Here is an 18,635-nt window from a genome sequence, read left to right on the forward strand (position 1 = left end):
ATTTCAGAAGTTTTATATAGAGAACTTGAACTAATTTCAAATTTTAAAAAACAGTGTATTTTGTTGTTATTTGCTCACTATGTTGCTTTAGAGGAAGGAACTGAAAGTTACTATGTTAGGGCTTCCTGGTGGCTCTGATGGTAAAGAATCTGCCTGCAATGTGGAAGACCGGAGTCCAATCCCTGGGTCAGGAAGATCTCCTGAAGAAGAGAATGGCAAACCACTCGAGTATTCTTGCCTGGAGAATCCCATGGACAGAGGAGCCTGGCGGGCTGTAGTCCACAGGACTGCAGAGAGTCAGATAGTACTGAGCATCGGCACTTTTGTTTTGAGAGGCACTGTTTTAAGACCTTTGTTTGCATCAGTCCTCCTCTAGCTCTCTTTTCATGTTTCCAGTGGAAGATCTTCTGTTCTTTTAATTATGAGCCTTTATCACAATTTATAGTACTCAAAGGTTATATGCCCTTTGCTCTTCATCAGGTTTTCAGAGTACTTAATATTAATATTAAATATTATCCTGCATTTGCCCACTTAAGGAATTCTTTTCATAGGCTTTCTTAACCTTCACAGCCTTTACGTTGTTTTCAGTTTGTTTCAAGAGACGTTTGTGATCCTAACTAAACCTCTGCATGAGTATGGTTCACCATCTTCCCAATTATACATGTGAGTAAACACCTCAGAGTGAAGTGAAGTATTAGTCACTCAGTCATGTCCAACTCTTTATGACCCCATGGACTGGGATTCACCAGACTCTTCTGTCCATGGGATTCTCCAGGCAAGAATATCGGAGTGGGTTGTCATTTCCTTCTCCAGGGGATCTTCCTGACCCAGGGATTGAACCTGGGTCTCTGGTGGCTCAGATGGTAAAGCATCTGCCCACCGTGTGGGAGACCCAGGTTCGATCCCTGGGTCGGGAAGATCCCCTGGAGAAGGAAACGGCAACCTATCCAAGAATTCTTGCCTGGAAAATCCCATGGACGGAGGAACCTGGTAGGCTGCGGTCCATGGGGTCGCAAAGAGTCAGACATGACTGAGCGACTTCACTTTCTCCTGCATTGCAGGCAGACTCCTTACTGTCTGAGCCACCAGGGAAGCTCAAACACTTCAGAAGGTGGAACCTTTTGCCGAGGTCATTGTACACAGTAGTCTCGAACTCGAAGTACAGCCTTCTGTTCTTTTTTTTTTCCCTCATTTTGTTTTGTATTGTATAGTTTCTATGGTGATGTCTTCAAATTCACTGATCTTTACTTCTTGAATTTGTAATCTACTGTTTTTTTTCCACTATTTTTTTCATTTCAGATTCCATGTTTTTCATTGCTAGAAATTCCATTTTAGTCTTACTTTTCATTTTGCTCATTATGTTTATGTTTTCTTTTTCATCCTCCAGTTTATTGACAATATTTACAGTAGATGTTTTAAGGTTCTCATCTACTGATTCTGTTACCTCTGAGTCTGTTGACTGGTTTCTCTCCTGATTGTGTGTCGTGTTTTCCTGCTTTCCGTGCCTGGTGGTTTTGATTGGATGTAGACAGTGTGAATTTTGTGTTGATGGATGCCAGATTTTTGTTCTGCTGTATGATTAGGTAGCTTGGATATCAGTTTGATCATTTAGAAGCTTGTTTTCAAGCTTTTTTATGGCTGTTCCAGAGCTTTTATTCTTGGACTAACTTAACTCCTGCTACTAAGTGATGTCCCTCTGAAAGACTTCACCTAGTGCCCCCACTATTATGAAGCCTCTCCACTCCAGCTGGTGCCTTATGTGAGCTCTGAGAATTGTCTGGATTCATTGGGGGGAAAGATCCAGAGATTTTTTTTTTTTTTCTCCCCTGGCCTCAAGTTTTTTGCTTTTTTTTTTTTAAAGCATGCAGAGTTTGGTACTCAGCCAAAGACTGAGAGGACCCCTTTGCAGACCTCCAGAGTTCTCTGTGCATCTGCATTCTCACTCATACTGTGTCTGCAAATTATAGCCACCCCAGCCTCCAGGAACTCTAATCTCTCTCTAACTCAGCGAGACCATGGGGCTCTGTTTCACTCTCTGCTCCCTGCACTGCAGGTTGCAGACTGCCTCCAGGCAGCATCCTGCAGCCGTTTGTTTCTCTTCTTTCAGGGCATAATCATCCTGTGCTTCCTGTTTTCTAATGCCTGAAATTGTTTCATATATTTTTTCTTTAAAAAAAGAAATTATTTATTTACTGTATCGGGTCTTAGTTGCATCTTGTGGGGTCTTTTGTTGCAGCACACGGACTTTGATTGGGGCACATGGACTCAGTAGTGGCATGTAGTCTCTCTAGTTCGGGGGCGAGGAGCCGGAGCACACGGTCTCAGTCGTTGCAGCATGTGGACCCTTCAGTGGTGCCGGCTTCGGTGGTTGCAGCGCTCAGGGCATGTGAGATCTTAGTTCCCCAAATAGGAATCAAACCTGCATCCCTACATTGCAAGGCAGATTCTTAACCACTGGGCCACCAGAGGGAAGTCCCCTTATATATTTTCCCCAATTCTCTGTTTATCATGGGAAGTCAATTCCCATAGTAGTTAGTGCTTTAAGGGCAGAAATAGAAGTGTTCCAAATACTACTTTTTAGACATTTAGAAATAGAGTCAATATTCAGATGCTTTTTAGCTAATTGTTACCTAAACAGTTCTTTCTTGAATGCCTGCAAATATCCAACTGCTCATTTATTCCTGGATTTTTTTGAAAATTATAATCTCTATTCACAAATACTGTCTAATCTTTGCTTCTGAATTTTCTACCAGCTGGACCATGTTATTGGAGGATCGTGGTTATAAACTTTTGTTTATATAAAATTCTTGCCCTAATAACAATCTCTTTTGTTGACTAGTTTTAAATTAATCTTGAGTGAAGGGGCAGGAGTAAAAGAGGGGAATGATTTCTTATAGAGATTTTGATAGAAAGTATAAGTTTAAAATAATATGAGACTATATCTGGATAACAATAACTATTTTACTTTGCCTTTTTCACTTGTATCTTAGTGAGCTTTTTTTTGGAGGAATTAGCCTTTATATATATATATAATTTTTAATTGAAGGGCAATTGCTTTACAATGTTGTGTTGGTTTCTGCCATACAACAGTGTGAATCAGCCATTAGTATCCATGTGTCCCTTCTCTCTTGAACCTCCTTCCCACCCTCTACCCCACCCACCCCTCTAGGTTGTTACAGAGCACTGGGTTGAGCTCCCTGTGTTATACAGCAGCTTCCCACTGGCTATCTATTTTACATATGGTAACGTATATGTTTCAGTGTTACTTTCTCAATTTGTCCCACCCTCTCCTTCCCCCACTGGGTCTACAGGTCTGTTCTTTACCTCTGCATCTCTATTCCTGCCCTGCAAAGAGGCTCATCAGTACCATTTTTCTAGATTCCATATATATGCATTAATATACAATAATTTTTTTCTCTTTCTGACTTACTTCACTCTGTTAAAAGGCTCTAGGTTCATTCACCTCACTAGAACTGACTCAAATGTGTTCGTTTTTTATGGCTGAGTAATATTCCCTTGTATGTATGTACCACAATTTCTTTATCCATTCATCTTTTGATGGACATCTAGGTTGCTTCTGTGTCCCAGCTATTATAAATAGTGCTGCAGTGAACATTGTGGTACATGTTATCTTTTTCAATTATGGTTTTCTCAGAGTATATACCCAGTAGTGGAATTGCTGGGTTGTATGGTAGTTTTTGAAGGAATCTCCATACTGTTCTGCATAGTGGCTGTATCAATTTACATTCCTACCAACAGTGCAGGAGGGTTCCCTTTTCTCCACATCCTGTTTGTAGATTTTTCGATTATGGCCATTCGGACCAGTGTGAGGTGATACCTTATTGTAGTTTTGATTTGCATTTCTCTAATAATGAGAGATGTTGAGCACCTTTTCATGCATTTATTGGTCATCTGTATGTCTTTGAAGAAATGTCTGTTTAGGTCTTCTGTCCATTTTTTGATTGGGTTGTTTGTTCTTCTGATATTGAGCTGCTTGTATATTTTGGAGATTAATCCTTTGTCCATTGATTGCTTCATTTGCAATTATTTTTCCCATTCTGAGAGCTGTCTTTTCGTTTTGTTTATGGTTTCTTTTGCTGTGTGAAAGCTTTAAAGTTTAGTTAGGTCCCATTTGTTTTTATTTCCATTACTCTAGGAGGTGGGTCATAGAAGATCTTGCTGCAATTTATATCAAAGAGTGTTCTGCCTATGTTTTCCTCTAAGAGTTTTATAGTCTCTGATGATTACATTTAGGTGTTTAATCCATTTTTAGTTTATTTTTGTGTATTTAGTTTTATTTTGTGTATAGTTTATTTTCCTAACAAGGAAGTATTCTAATTTTATTCTTTTACATGTAGCTGTCCAGTTTTCCCAGCACCACTTATTGAAGAAATTGTCTTTTCTCCATTGTATATTCTTGCCTCCTTTGTCAAAGATAAGATGACCATAAGTGTGTGGGTTTATCTCTGGGCTTTCTTTCTAGTTCCATTGGTCCATATTTCTGTTTTTGTGCCAGTACCATACTTTCTTGATGACTGTAGCTTTATAGTATAGTCTGAAATCAGGAAGGTTGAGTCCTTCAGCTCCATTTTACTTTTTCAAGATTGCTTAGGTTGTTCAGAGTCTTTTGTGTTTCCATACAAATTATCAGATTTTTTGTTCTAGTTTTGTGAAAAATGACATTGGTAATTTGATAGGGATTGCACTGAATCTGTAGATTGCTTTAGGTAGTATAGTCATTTTAACAATATTGATTCTTTCAATCCAAGAACATGGTATATCTTTAGAGAGCTTTTTTTTTTTTTTAAATAAACTTTTATTTGGGAATAGTTTTAGATTTATAAAAAAGCTGCAAAAATAAAAATGTATCCTTTACCCAGATTCAAATTTTATTACTATTTTATCCTACAGTTTCATCCTTTGTGCTATTTTATCACTGTATCTATCTCTGGAATTCTATTTCTGAATCATTGAGGTAAGTTACATTTACATAGCACATCATCCCTAAATATTTTAGTGTATATTTTCAAAGAATAGGGATAATCTCTTCAGTTCAGTTGAGTTCAGTCACTCAGTCATGTCTGACTCTTTGCGATCCTGTGGACTGCATCATGCCAGGCCTCCTGTCCATCACCAGCTCCTGGAATTTACTCAAACTTATGTCCATTGAGTTGGTGATGCTATCCAACCATCTCATCTTCTGTTGTCCCCTTCTCCTCCTGCCCTCAATCTTTCCCAGCATCAGGGTCTTTTCAGATGAGTCAGTTCTTCACATCAGGTGGCCAGAGTATTGGAGTTTCAGCTTCAGCATTAGTCCTTCCAATGAATATTCAGGACTGATTTCCTTTAGGATGGACTGGTTGGATCTCTTCACAGTCGAAGGGACTCTCAAGAGTCTTCTCCAGCACCACAGTTCAGAAGCATCAGTTCTTCAGCATTTAACTTCCTTTATAGTCCAACTCTTACATCCATACATGACTACTGGAAAAACCATAGTTTTGAGTAGATGGACCTTTGTTGGCAAAGTAATGTCTCTGCTTTTTAATATGCTGTCTAGGTTGGTCATAACTTTCCTTCCAAGGAGCAAGTATCTTTTAGTTTCATGACTGCAGTCACCATCTGCAGTGATTTTGGAGCACAGAAAGATAAAGTCAGCCACTGTTTCCACTGTTTCCCCATCTATTTGCCATGAAGTGATGGGACCAGATGCCATGATCTTAGTTTTCTTTTACTCTCTTGTATAACTGCAATTAACTTACTAACTTTAACTTTTTATTTTTCTGGAAGCTGCACAGAATAGATATGCCACAATTACCTCACTAGTTGTCTGTTGATGGAGATTAGTGTTTAAGGATACAAGGCTAAAAGGCTAAAGAAGGAAGCTACGTGATGAGAAAAAAAGCAAACAAATAGAACTGGAAACAATCTAAATGTCTGTCACCAGAAAAAGGGATAAAATGTGACACAGTCAGACATGGTGTATTAAACAACCATAGATACAAGCAGCAGGAATGGATCTAACATTATATCGAGTGTGAAAGGCAAATCTTAGGAAACTATGTACAGTATGATGCCATTTTTATTAAGCTCAAAAAAGAAGTTAAAGTAAATATATAGGTATATTTATATGTATGATAAAACTATTTTTAAAAAAAGTTCATGTAAGCAAAATTCAGGATATTAGTTACCTCTGGAGGGAGAACCACAGAGGGAGTACTAAAGGAGGAGTCCATGGGCAGATGTAACAGTTGGTTTGTTTGTATATTCTTTGCATCCCTAGCTACTCTTTGACAGTAGGAATCACGCAGTGCTTCTGTTTGTCATCCGTAAGACTTCATGGGCTTCCATGGTGGCTCAGTGGTAAAAAATCTGCTTGGTAATGCAGGAGCTGCAAGAGATTCATGTTTGATCACTGGGTTGGGAAGATCCCCTGGAGTAGGAAATGGCTACCCACTCCAGTATTCTTGCCTGGAGAATTCCATGGACTGAGGAGCCTGGTGAGCTTTAGTCCACAGGGTCACAAAGTCAGACATGATTGAGCAGGTGCGCGCGCGCACACACACACACGTAAGACCTCATATATAGTACAATTCTGTATACGTGGAAAAGAACTCTGTTTGTTGATTAAATGATTTGAAATAGCTGAAAAACAGAATTAAATACTTTATTTAGAGAAGATTTCAAATACATTTGTTGGGGATTTTTTTCTACCTAAGTAGTAAGCTTACAGTCTGCTGCTTTTGTATTTATTATGTATCAGGGGGCTATTAAATAGTGGCATTTGGCTGAAAAAATAAAAAAGCATTCCACTGACATTTTAGTGGTAAATGCATAAGGGATGTAATTTCTGCTTATAAGTAAGGACATTTACAAACTCGATTCATGGGTGTGTCAGTATCACTCATGAAAACCGCTTGTGAGATTAATAATCTTATCAGTTCTTCGTACTGCTCACCCATGTACCGAAACCAGTAGTTAATTACCCCAGTCAGAAAGTGTATGTTTGAGGCTACATGGATGACTTTTTTTTAGAAAAATAATACCTGATATTTGCAAAGTGAAGCCAGTGATTTCATGTGAACTGTCTGTGACTTAGTTCGATCCTGTGTCAGTACCCACCCCTGGTACCCAGCGTGTTCAGCCCAGGCCTCCCCCAAACTCTACTTCCCAGGAGAAGGAATGAGAACCAAGTTCTGTACTCGCCTAAGGAAAACCGAGTAATGACAAAGGTTATGCTGTGCTTAGCTGCTCAGTCGTGTCTGACTCTTTGTGACTCCATGGACTGCAGCCCGCCAGGCTCCTCTGTCTATGGAATTCTCCAGGCAAGAACACTAGAGTGGGTTGCCATGCCCTCCTCCAGGAGATCTTCCCAACCCAGGGATCGAACCCAGGTCTCCTGCATTGCAGTTGGATTCTTTACCGACTGAGCCACCAGGGAAGCCCAATGACAAAGGTTAGCCTGCTGCAAAAATGATCATGTAACCCTGCCAAGATCAAATGGAAATTATTTGGGGATTGTCTGCTCTTCTGGATACCAGCTTCTAATATGCTTTAGTACAGATAGGTGAATTTAAATGTAGGTATTCCACAATAAGCAGAATGTTTGGAGGAGAATGTCGGTAGGTTTTTCCCAACTCTTATCCTGAGGCCAAACCAAATGAGCGTCTCCTGTTCAGTTGGTCATCGATTCATAAATTTGTATTTGTTCATAAGGTTTATCTTGGTCTGGGCAAGTCGACAGCATGTTTCTGAAATGGTCTTATCCCCAGGACCAAGACTATATTTCACATAAAGTAATGTATTCACCATAGCCTTTCAGAAGACTAGATTTTGAATATAAAAAAGTATATTTCTTGTTAATTCTGATAGATTTACAACAATTAAGATAATTCTAGCATACCAGAAATGCGAATTGAACTGTTTTATGAATTATAATGCGTGTGGAATTCATTTTATCCTTCCTCCATAAATAATACATTACAGTGCTTTGTCATCTCTTCTGACATAGTTTTATTCTTTATTAATTTCCCTTTGCCATAGAAAGTCTTATTTTAGGTTTGGGTTAACAGGTGCATGTAGCATTAGCTTTTTCTCAGCTGAATTTTTGCTTCGAAACAACAATAAGTAAGGGTGCGGCACTGTGCCTTTTTTTAATAGCAAAGCAGGAAGTTCACCTCTGACAGGGTATTGTAATCAGGTTTATCACAAGAGCCTGCTGTTGTGTAACAGAAACTCTAGCTTGTCCTTACCTGTCTTCAGGCATTGCTTCATGAAGGAAAATAAACTCAGTGGAATATTTGTGAAATTCAATAAAATGCTTTCCCAAGCACGCCATTTTTAATGCATGCTAGAACAATTGATTATAGCCTTGTGGTCTTTTAAAAAACATATTCGCCTTGGGATTTCTTAATATTGTAATTAAATGAATCTATAGCCCTCTAGAAGCCCCATGTGTCATATTTACTATACGTTTTAGACTCATCCTCCACTGTGTCTACTAATAGTACATACTCCCTCCCCCCTCTCCCCCACATTTTTCAAGAAAAGTGGAGAAGGTTTGGGATGCCTTCAGATGACTGTTTATTTAGTTGACAGGCAGCTTTTCTTCATTGTACGCTTTGCATTTGCTCACAAAAGTGCATTCACTATTCCATAGTATGTTGAAACTTTTAAATGGAAACAGCTTTTGGTTAACAAAGGAAGCATTTTCTTCCCTCCCTTCATGTCTTAGCTTTCTCTACTAAGTCTTGGCTTCTTCAGCAGCTGTACCTCCACCAGAAATGACAAAAGGTGCGATTGTTCTGGGAGATGGTGATGAAGATAATGCCAGTGGAGTTTTGTGTGTGTGGGCTGCTTGGGACTGTTTTTCTTCTGTGTTTGGTTTTGTTTTGTTTTTGTTATTCCAGAAAGTTGAGCACACCTTAAAAGAAAAAAATAAAACCAAAGGGAGGAGGGAAAAAAAGGCTTTAAAGACCCTTAAACCTTTATCCTGTGTGAACTATTTCTTTCCATTAAATTGTTCTGTTAATATTCAAGTGGGCCCCAATAACAACAAATCTGACAAAACTCACTTTATAACATAGGGGAGTGGAATCCAGAGTAGAGAGTATTGATGTGGTTTGTTTCTTCTTCCAAGCGGGCCATGGGTTTGTCTTTCTGCCATTACTCTGACTTGAGTCAAGTTCAGGAGAGGAAACAGGTGTGAAAATTAAGTTTTAGAATTTCCAACCATCTCCTTTTTCTGAGTTGTGATTCCCAACTCCTGGGAGGTAAACTGTTTCATTTTCTTTAAATTTAAAGATAACCTCCTCCTCTTTTTTTCTGCCTCTGTCTCTTCTGCTGCTTTATTTTTGAGTCAAATTTCTGAAGTGTGGTGCTGATCTGAAGCTTCATTTATTTCTAGCAAAAATCTTTCAGTTCATCTGGTAGAATAAACTAAAAATCTATTCCTTTTCAGAGACACCATCTCTGTATAGAGTAGCAGATAAGCAAATTGCTGCTTAAGCCAAAATTGGGCCTAAACAGACTTTTCTCTTACAGGTGGAATTTATTCTGCCAGTGACTTAGCAGACAGTGGAGCTACTTGTGTATTTTCAGCCTTGTTTTCTTTTTTTTTTTTTAATCTTTATGTGTTTTAAACCCACAGACCAATTTCTAAACAGTTAGTATGTAACATACATATTATTGTACCACGGTCCTTGACAGTGATTCTAAGGCCTCTCAAGAATTAGTCATTTCGTCATCCCTCACTAGACTCAGCAAGAAGCAATAAAGAGGAACCTGGAAATCCATTCTGAAGTACATCTCCAGCTTTGTGAATGTTGATCAACAACATTCTGATCTCTCTGAATGAGTGAAAAGAAAAGATGCAGTGCTGGTTCAGCCAAACCCACTGAGTGGCACTTTGCCATGATGATTCATTTTGCCTCGGAGCAATCTTACGCCCTTTGTGAAACTAGGTCCCTGTTGGTTTAAGGAAGAAAAAGACTCCTCCAGAGCTGTCAGTCACTCTCTGAGCCCCTCCAGATGACTATCTCGCTGGATCAAGCTTTAATACACTCTGAGTTTTCAAACTTTACTCCAGATTTTTTCACCCTCTTCCTCTGTAGGCCGCATGTCACTCTTGGGATTGTTTGTGCAACCTCTGTTAGAGTAATCATCTAGCAGGTTTGAAATCTGCCTGAGGGAAACTGAGAGGAGTGTAATGATAACAGGTGTTCTCAGGTTCCCTCACTCCCACTCCCTTCCAGGATTACTACTGCTAGGCAGTGTGAATAGAAACCAGCTGACGTGCTCTTTTGTTCCTGGCTTTCCGCAGCATCTTAGCCATCGCTGGAATGTGTGGGTACACTTCTCTCATCAGGCTTGTGAACTAAAACCGTCAGAGCGTCTCTTCCAGGCTCCAGGAAGGAGTGGAGAGCCGCTTCATTTTATTTTATTATTATCTTGCACAAGAATATTGTGGAGAGTTTGTTTAAACTACAACTTCCTAGACCTAGTGTTAGGGATGGATTTATGAAGTCTGGTGTGGGATTGAGGACTTTTAAATCAGCGTCTTACAAGTGGTTCTGATAGAAATATGCTCTGAACAATACAGACTAGTCTTTTCATCTCTGCCTCTGTCTGTCTTATGCTATTGCATCTTGTTCCACAAAAAAAACTTAGAGGGAAAAGTAAATTAATTCGGGGATAACCAAAGACCAATATAAAACAAAGTACTATGGAGAAGGAAATGGCAACCCACTCCAGTATTCTTGCCTGGAAAAGTCCAGGGACAGAGGAGCCTGGCGGGCTGAAGTCCATGGGGTCACATGACTGAGCATGTGTGCACGAGGGTGGAGGGAGATGGGTTGGTAGCAATAAAGTGGGAGAACTAAAAAAAAAAACAAACAAAGTACTATTATACCTAAACTAAACATGCCAAGTTTTAAACAGTATTCTAGTAGTGCTCTTATTCTACTTAACACACAGATTCCAAATGAAATATAGTACAAATGCCCAGCAACTTTTATTACATCCTTCCTTTAGGTGTATTCTATACATGCATACATTTTTCTGAAAGTCAAAATAACACTATTTCTTGGTGGCTTAGACGATAAAGCGTCTGCCTACAATGCGGGAGACCCGGGTTCAATCCCTGGATCAGGAAGATCCCCTGGAGAAGGAAATGGCAACCCACTCTAGTACTGTTGCCTGGAGAATCCCATGGACGGAGGATCCAGTTAGGCTACAGTCCATGGGGTCGCAAAGAGTTGGACACGACTGAGCGACTTCACTTCAACACAGTCGTTAAATGTTTACTGTAATTATTTTATATATCCATGTTTTGGAATCTTGTCAAAATTAGAGCCTTCTACCATTCTCCGGGCTAAGGACAATGGCACGAAAACAAAAATGTGATCCTGTGATCACATTCTCTACAACAGTGTCGTGTCATAGTCCTGCCAGTCTCCTGCCCCAGGTTGGATGCTTTGCTGAGCTGGTGGTGCAGGCCCCTAGAGTGGCCTGACTTGGGTGGAATAGGAGCAGATGTGTGGTGGGGTTAGTCCGTAGCCAAGCCCTGTAGAGCCAGTTGGGCCACCATTTCACGTGATGTTGGAGGCAGAAGGTAGCGGATGTCAGTGTGGATATTTTGTGTGTATGTGTTCAGTCGCTAAGTCATGTCCGACTCTTTGCGACCTCATGGACTGCAGCACACCAGGCTCCTCTGTCCTTCACTATTTCCCGGAGTTCGCTCAAATTCATTTCCATTAAGTCAGTGATGCCATCTAACCATCTCATCCTCTGCCGCCCTCTTCTCCTTTTGCCTTCAGTCTTTCCCAATATCAGGGTCTTTTCCAATGAGTCAGCTCTTTGCATCAGGTGGCCAAAGTATTGGAGCTTCAGCATCAACATCAGTCCTTCCAAGGAATATTCAGGACTGATTTCCTTTAGGATGGACTGGTTTGATCTCCTTGCAATTCAAGCGACTCTCAAGAGTCTTCTCCAGCACCACAGTTCGAAAGCATTAATTCTTTTTTGCTTACTAGATTCCTTTTCATTAATGATCTTACTATTACTTGTCAAGAATTTATTATCCATTAAGTTGATTTTCTGAGATAATTATTTTTCAAAGAGGAACATTCACTGCTTTAGTGTTTGTTTGCAGATAAAAGTACTTAATTTCATCTCCTACCTGCATTATTTAAAAGGATTGTATGCTAAGTCACTTTAGTCATGTCCGACTCTTTGCAGCTCCATGACTAGAATTCCTGTGTCCATGGAATTCTCCAGGCAAAAATACTGGAGTGGGTTGCCATTTCCTTCTCCAGGGGATCTTCCCGATCCAGGGATTAAACCCCAATCTCCTGCATTACAGGCAGAGTCTTTACCGTTTAAGCCACCAGAGGGGAGCAGGATTAGGGTTACCATAAATCTTGTCAGTAACATTAATTGTTAACTTGAGAAGATTCTTCAAATTCTGAGCAACTTGATGCAGATGTCTAAATGAGTTGATTTTATAAAGATAAAAAGACAGCTTTTCCCAAAGGTCACTTAGATAGAGTGTATGTTTTCATTTTTAACTTTTTTTGTGTGGCTCTTTTTGGTTTATTGCATGTAGGAGTTACACTAGTCCAAGTTAAAAAGCAAACCCAAAATTATGGTTACATTATACAGGCTGTGAGGTTTTTAAACTTGTGAGTAGGGACAGAAGGGAAATTCTACTCATTGCAGGGAAATCCTCACTTAAGCTTCAGTGAGCCAAAAGCACTTAAAATCCGTGAACCTTCAGCTGGTCATCCTTAGCCAGTCCAGTCTCCACCAGGAACTGGCATATGTTCTTGTGCTGGTCACCCTGTAACTGAATTCCTTCTCCATATTCTGGATGCTCAATTGCAGTACCTTTGCAGGCAAATTTCTTCCTAAATGTCTTCACTAGTTTCTTTTTATCATCATCATCAGCGATCTCTTAGACGGTAGTAAGGGTCTTCCTGCTGTTTCTCTATTGAATTCTTGTATGGATATAATCCTCAGTGCCGGCAGGAAGCAGATCATCACCCTCACTTACATCAGCAAAGGGTCGGAAGAGTGGAGGTTCTGGATAGGGGACATACAATATGATTCCTTTTCCCCGGTGGAAATGGCCTGCGGAAGGTGGCGGCGGGAGAAAGCGGGTTAGGGGACAGAGCCTCCATCAGGAAGCGAGGGGAGGCCGCTGAGTCCCTGGCAGCAGCTCAGTGACTGGGTCATTTTTTTCCTTTTTAAATTTACAGATTAAAATACAGTTGTTAATAGTATTTTTGTATACAAGTAGAATTACTGTACCTCATCATTTAGAACAGACTTAAAAGGCCACACTGCTATTTGGTTAGACAGAAATTTACTTTGTATTCTTCAGCTACAGGTTGATCATATGTTAATAATATAGCATAAACTAAAAGCCTTTCCTCCCTAATAAAACTCAAAAAAGTTTAGATACTGAAATACTGGTATCAAAATAAATACAATACAAAGAAGGTTGTAACCTCAGGCAAAGTAAAATTGGACATAGTTATAAATTCTGGAAATTTGCAGTTTGTTTTCTGTAATTTAAGTAAAGTCACTCAGTCATGTCCAACTCTTTGCGACCCCATGGACTATCGCCCGCCATGGAATTTCTGTCCGTGGAATTTTCCAGGCGAGAGTACTGGAGCAGGTTGCTATTTCCTTCTCCAAGGGATCTTCCCAACCCAGGGGTTGAACCCGGGTCTCCAGCATTGCAGGCAGACACTGTACCATCTGAGCCAGTACCATTATAAAGTATTCCCTTGTGCTTTATAATTGCATGTAAGCTGAATGTGCCAAAGTAACATTGAACAGAGAAGTATTTGTTCCTTCACTTGGTTCCCAAACACCTTCATACATTTAGAAAATGGGCAAGACTTGACATAGTAATATTATTGGTACAAATTGTTGGGAAACAGATTTTCACTTAGAATAAGGAAGAACTTTGTAATGATTAAATGCATTAAAAATTGAATAGACTACCTTCAGGAAAGGTATTGAGTTCCCATCACTGGAGATTTACAAGAGCTAGACATACACCTGCTAGGGGTTTTGTAAATTTAGACCAGATACCTTTAAAGGTCTTGCCAACTCTGAATTTGCTGGTTGGATGATTTCTCCTATAGGGTGATATATGAAGTGATTGTTACACAAAATAGTTTACTAAACTTTCCCTCTTAGCATGTTTTTTTAAGCGAGACATACATACAGAAAAGTGAACATATCACAAATGTACCCAACCTGATGAACTTTCATTACCTGAACCAGCCCCCTAGATCAAAAAACAACCATCTCTGCACCCCAGAAGCTCCATCCTATCCCCACTTCCAGTCGTGATCACCTGCACCCTGAGAGTAATCTCACTCTTGACTTCCAGTCAACTTTAATAAATATTGCCAAACAGATTTCCAGAATGTTTGTATTCTGGCCTAATTTTAACGAGGTCCAACCATGTCAGAAATGTCAGTTTTTCTGAAATCCCATAGATCTTAAAAAAAAAATGTTGGTTGTAGCACTCAACAGCTATCTTATCCTATAGTTATCTTTGAACACTGACCTCCTTTTCTAGAGTATATATTCCTTGAAGAGATGACTTTATTCATCTTTATATTTCCCGAAGTATCTTACATAGAATAGACTCTAAATTTAACATTTTTATGTGAATGGATAAGTAAATAAGGAAAAATTATATGTAGTATCAATGAGAAGAATGTTTGGAAATTGCAAAAATATAAATAGCATACCAAATTAGCTACAAGGGTGCTCGTAAAATGAACAGAATTAATTTATTAATATTGGCTCATACATTTTCCTGAATTCTGTAAGGTACTCTTTCTTATAGACTAACATATGAGAAAATAGAAAGCTGAATTGCACGTTTTTAACTATAAGACTTAAGCCCTGGTGTCATCTCCAACACAGAAGCGTGTGAATGTTATGTAACACTGAATTGAATCTGTTAGCTGTGAATTGGAAGGTTGGCGAGAGGGTTCTGGTTAGGGAAGGCGAGAGGGAAGTCCTGCTTTGCTGGGATTATGACGACATCGTAATTCCAGTAGGATTACAGCTTTATCCCAGATTCTTCCATGATTGGCAAGAAGTAATGGTTTTACTATATCATGGGTAAGGCCAGTAAGAATTGTTTGAGCCAGATAGAATTTTAGTGGCTTTTAAATTTATAACTATTACTGTTTAAAATAGTTCAGTGAGGATATTTGGGGTTTATGGGTGTTTCTGCTTAATGTTTTTAATCTATACTCCAAGTTTTATTCAGTGAATACATGTTATTTTTAAAATCAGAAAGTAGTTTTTAAAATAATTTATGTTGCAGAAATCACTACCTTGACTATCTCTTTCATTCCAGTCTTGGCCTAACTATGAAGTTATCTTTAAAAAAATAATTGAAGTTGCCACATTTTTAGATTTGCCGCGTTTTCCAGACATAACTGAAAACTGCTATCTTCATCCAAACATCTTGTGTATGAAATACTTGATGGAGGTCAATCTCCCTGGTAAGTGTGAGGTATATATGGTGAGTAAGCCTTGACTTATTGAATTATTATGAAAAATGTATCAAATCCTCTCAATCAGAGACTATTAGAGTCACCTGACAGGGTCCATAGTAACATGATGCTTAATTTCAAAATTCTTTCTTAAAATGTTTTGGACCATTTAAAATGGTTAAAAGGACACTATTCAGAAGTAATGAGCTCTATTTTGGGTGAGAGGGATAAGCTTGAGAGATAATGTTTGGTTTTTACAGTAAGTTTTTGCTGAATACAAGTAACACATGATTCAGTATGTATTATTAATTACTTAGGCACCTCCGCTGAAAAAGGGCAGCACTCCTTCATTTGCATGAAGCGTGATTAGTAAATAAAGAATTCTAATTTTTAAAATCCCAGAAGTTAATCTGCAGTGATATTTTTATTGTTTAGTAACATATTTCTATTTCCAGTCCCTGAGACAAATGGAGATGAAGGTCTGGTAGGATGCAAAGGCAGCCTCACTAGCCCTTGTTCACAATACACCAAGACACAGGTCACCCCAGCGGAATTCGCTGATGGAATCTATTCCTGAATTTCTTGCTAAACTAGAAATGTGAGAAATGCAGGGTTTCTATTCTTAACAGAAAATACAAACATGGCGTGACTATATTATTGCTTATGCAATATAAAAAAATGTGATTGAATTTATTTTTAATAGGAAAGGAAAAGACATGTTATATGAAAAAAACAATATACAAAACTGCATGTATAATATAATTTTAGCTATAAAAATAAACATAAATTGGAGTAACATATATACACAAATGTAAATATTAAGTCTTCTAAAATATTTTTTAAAGAGGAAAAAATAAGCTTCTCAAATGTATCATTTATTAAGCTAAGGAATGTATGCGTCTTGCTGTAACTTCAGAAGTCACTGGCTCTTTGATTAAGATTCCAGAATTTGGGAAGTCTGATTTCTGCACTTTGGCATGTTACATATATCAGTTTATTGTTTTGGATTTTGGTTTTTTGATTTACTTTCGGAGTGGTTTTTTTAAAATATGGCCAGTTCCTGTGTTCTGTTATATACTTCAAAATCCTAAGCTCATAATGGGGAACTCTTAAGATATGGAAAGAATGCAAGGAATTACCAAAATATAACTGGCTCGGGCTGGGTTATGGCAAGTGTCTAGCTCACATAGTCGCTATTGGACAGAAGTGATGGTGGCAGTGTTTTTTGACCAGTGTGTGTAACTTAATAGTATTTCTCACCTAACTCTTCCTGAGAGTAACAAGTAGAATTAAAGCCACTATAATATACAGAGAGAGACTGCTATCATCTGATGTTTTAAAGTGCTGTTTTAGAGACCATATTAAAAAGAGCCAGGATAGAGAAATTTTACTTCCCACAAAGTGTTCAATAGAAATAATTTGGAATATAGATAAAAAACTATACACAAATGTTATTGACCTTATTTGTAGTACTGAGAAACCAGAAATAAATATCCAATGGAAAGGTAATGTTTAAGTAAATATTTTGTATATTCAGTGGAACCATGTGCATCTTTTAAAATCATGTTTGTGAAGAGTATATAAAAGTATGGGAAATGTTTATGTCATAATAGAAAAGGAAATAGGCCAAATTATAAATTATATATAATATAATCATAGCTATATAAAATTAAAATATTCATGAAAATATTGGAAATAAATTTACCCAAATATTTAAGTGCTATTTCTAAGTTATAGTAATGCATTTTTTCTTTCTTCCCACTTTATGTATCTTATAAATGTCCTATACTGAGTTTGTATTATTGGGAGGAAACAGTAAACAAAATAGATCTACAAACTAAGATGTGGTGATCCCTTCAAAATTACATTCTAAAATGTGACGTTGATTGGGCTCCTACCCATGAGATTATAAGAAGACTTCTAGAATATTGCCATTTTCAAAGCTGAAAGTTTGCACTCTACAGTTCTCTTGTGCTATTGATCAAAAAGAAGAGATCTGTGTACTTGGCCCTTTTTCAAAGAGAGGTTTTCGGGTTCCCAGAAAGCTAAAAGTGGTTTTAAGCATGCTGGGGCAACGAAGGCCCCTCCTCAGTGCCTTTATGTGTGACAGTGTCGTCTCTGGAACTGGGCAGAAAGCAGCTTCCAGCGAGCGTGTCACACACACACCCTTGCTGAGTAAGCTCTGCCTCTTTGGTGGCTCTGACTGAACTCCAAATGCGTCTCTTAGTTTCGTCCCTCATTCTGGGGCTGAGGAGCCGGCCAGAGAGAACTCCTGGCAGCTTTCATAGTCATGTCTGTTTAATTTGTGGGGAACCCTGTAGAGTTTCCAAAGTGCCTTCATCTGTATTACCTCATCTGTTGAAGGTGGAAAGGGAGGACGGGTGGGTGTTCTCATCTCAGATGAAACGTGGGCAAGCTGAGTGACGCCTGGCTGCTGATGGCCAAGGCGTCATATAATACTCCAGGTCACATAATACTCCAGGTCAGAATCTTAGTTTTTCTCTCCTGTCCTGGCTTCCTTCCTCATAATTTCTTCCATTTGCTTTTTATTAGTGTGTACTTTTAGTATAAGAGAAGCAATTCAAGATATTAATTTTAAATAAATAGGGGAGACATTTTTCAAGAAATACCATTTTTATAGTAATAAAATTCTGTATTTAATACTATATATAGAGACATATATATACTGTGTGTAATATTATTTGTACTGTTACAAAAGTATTGTATACTACATTAAGAGAATAGAATCAATAGAACATAATGACTGACAGTATATAGGAAATGCAATACAACTTATTATGCTCTTGTAAATAACAACTGTTCTACTTGAATTTAATCAAAATATAGGTACTTCAGTTAGTAAGTAAAGAAATTCGCTTAGTAATTCAGTGTTTTCAAAGTATAATTCACTTGTCCTATCTTTTTAATGTTTATCCTCACCGTAATGCCTTTTACAAATGAAGAAACTGAGGTTGAGTGGCTCTAGTCTGGAGTCACAAAGCTCATGATTAGAAAGCCTAAATATATAGGCTGTAGGTGTTCTGGCTCCAAGTCCCAAGTTACTCAGCCTTGAATAATAGATGAGTCTGTGCTGAGCGTGTAATTTCT

At 38.5% G+C, this 18,635-nt stretch overlaps 1 protein-coding gene and 1 pseudogene across 4 annotated transcripts in view; one reads left to right on the plus strand and one right to left on the minus strand.

The window, feature by feature from the left end:
* TAF1B (TATA-box binding protein associated factor, RNA polymerase I subunit B) overlaps positions 1 to 18,635 on the plus strand; it is a 52,328-nt gene that overhangs the window by 22,917 nt on the left and 10,776 nt on the right. For all 4 annotated transcript variants that reach the window (XM_043917056.1, XM_043917057.1, XM_043917058.1 and 1 more), the window contains one exon: positions 15,389 to 15,536. In XM_043917056.1, the coding sequence (XP_043772991.1) occupies positions 15,389 to 15,536 (148 nt within the window). The remainder of the gene's footprint in view (positions 1 to 15,388; positions 15,537 to 18,635) is intronic.
* LOC122702994 lies at positions 12,752 to 13,092 on the minus strand (annotated as a pseudogene).

The sequence above is a fragment of the Cervus elaphus genome, chromosome 11 (assembly GCF_910594005.1).
Source record: "Cervus elaphus chromosome 11, mCerEla1.1, whole genome shotgun sequence".
NCBI classification, from domain to species: domain Eukaryota; kingdom Metazoa; phylum Chordata; class Mammalia; order Artiodactyla; family Cervidae; genus Cervus; species Cervus elaphus.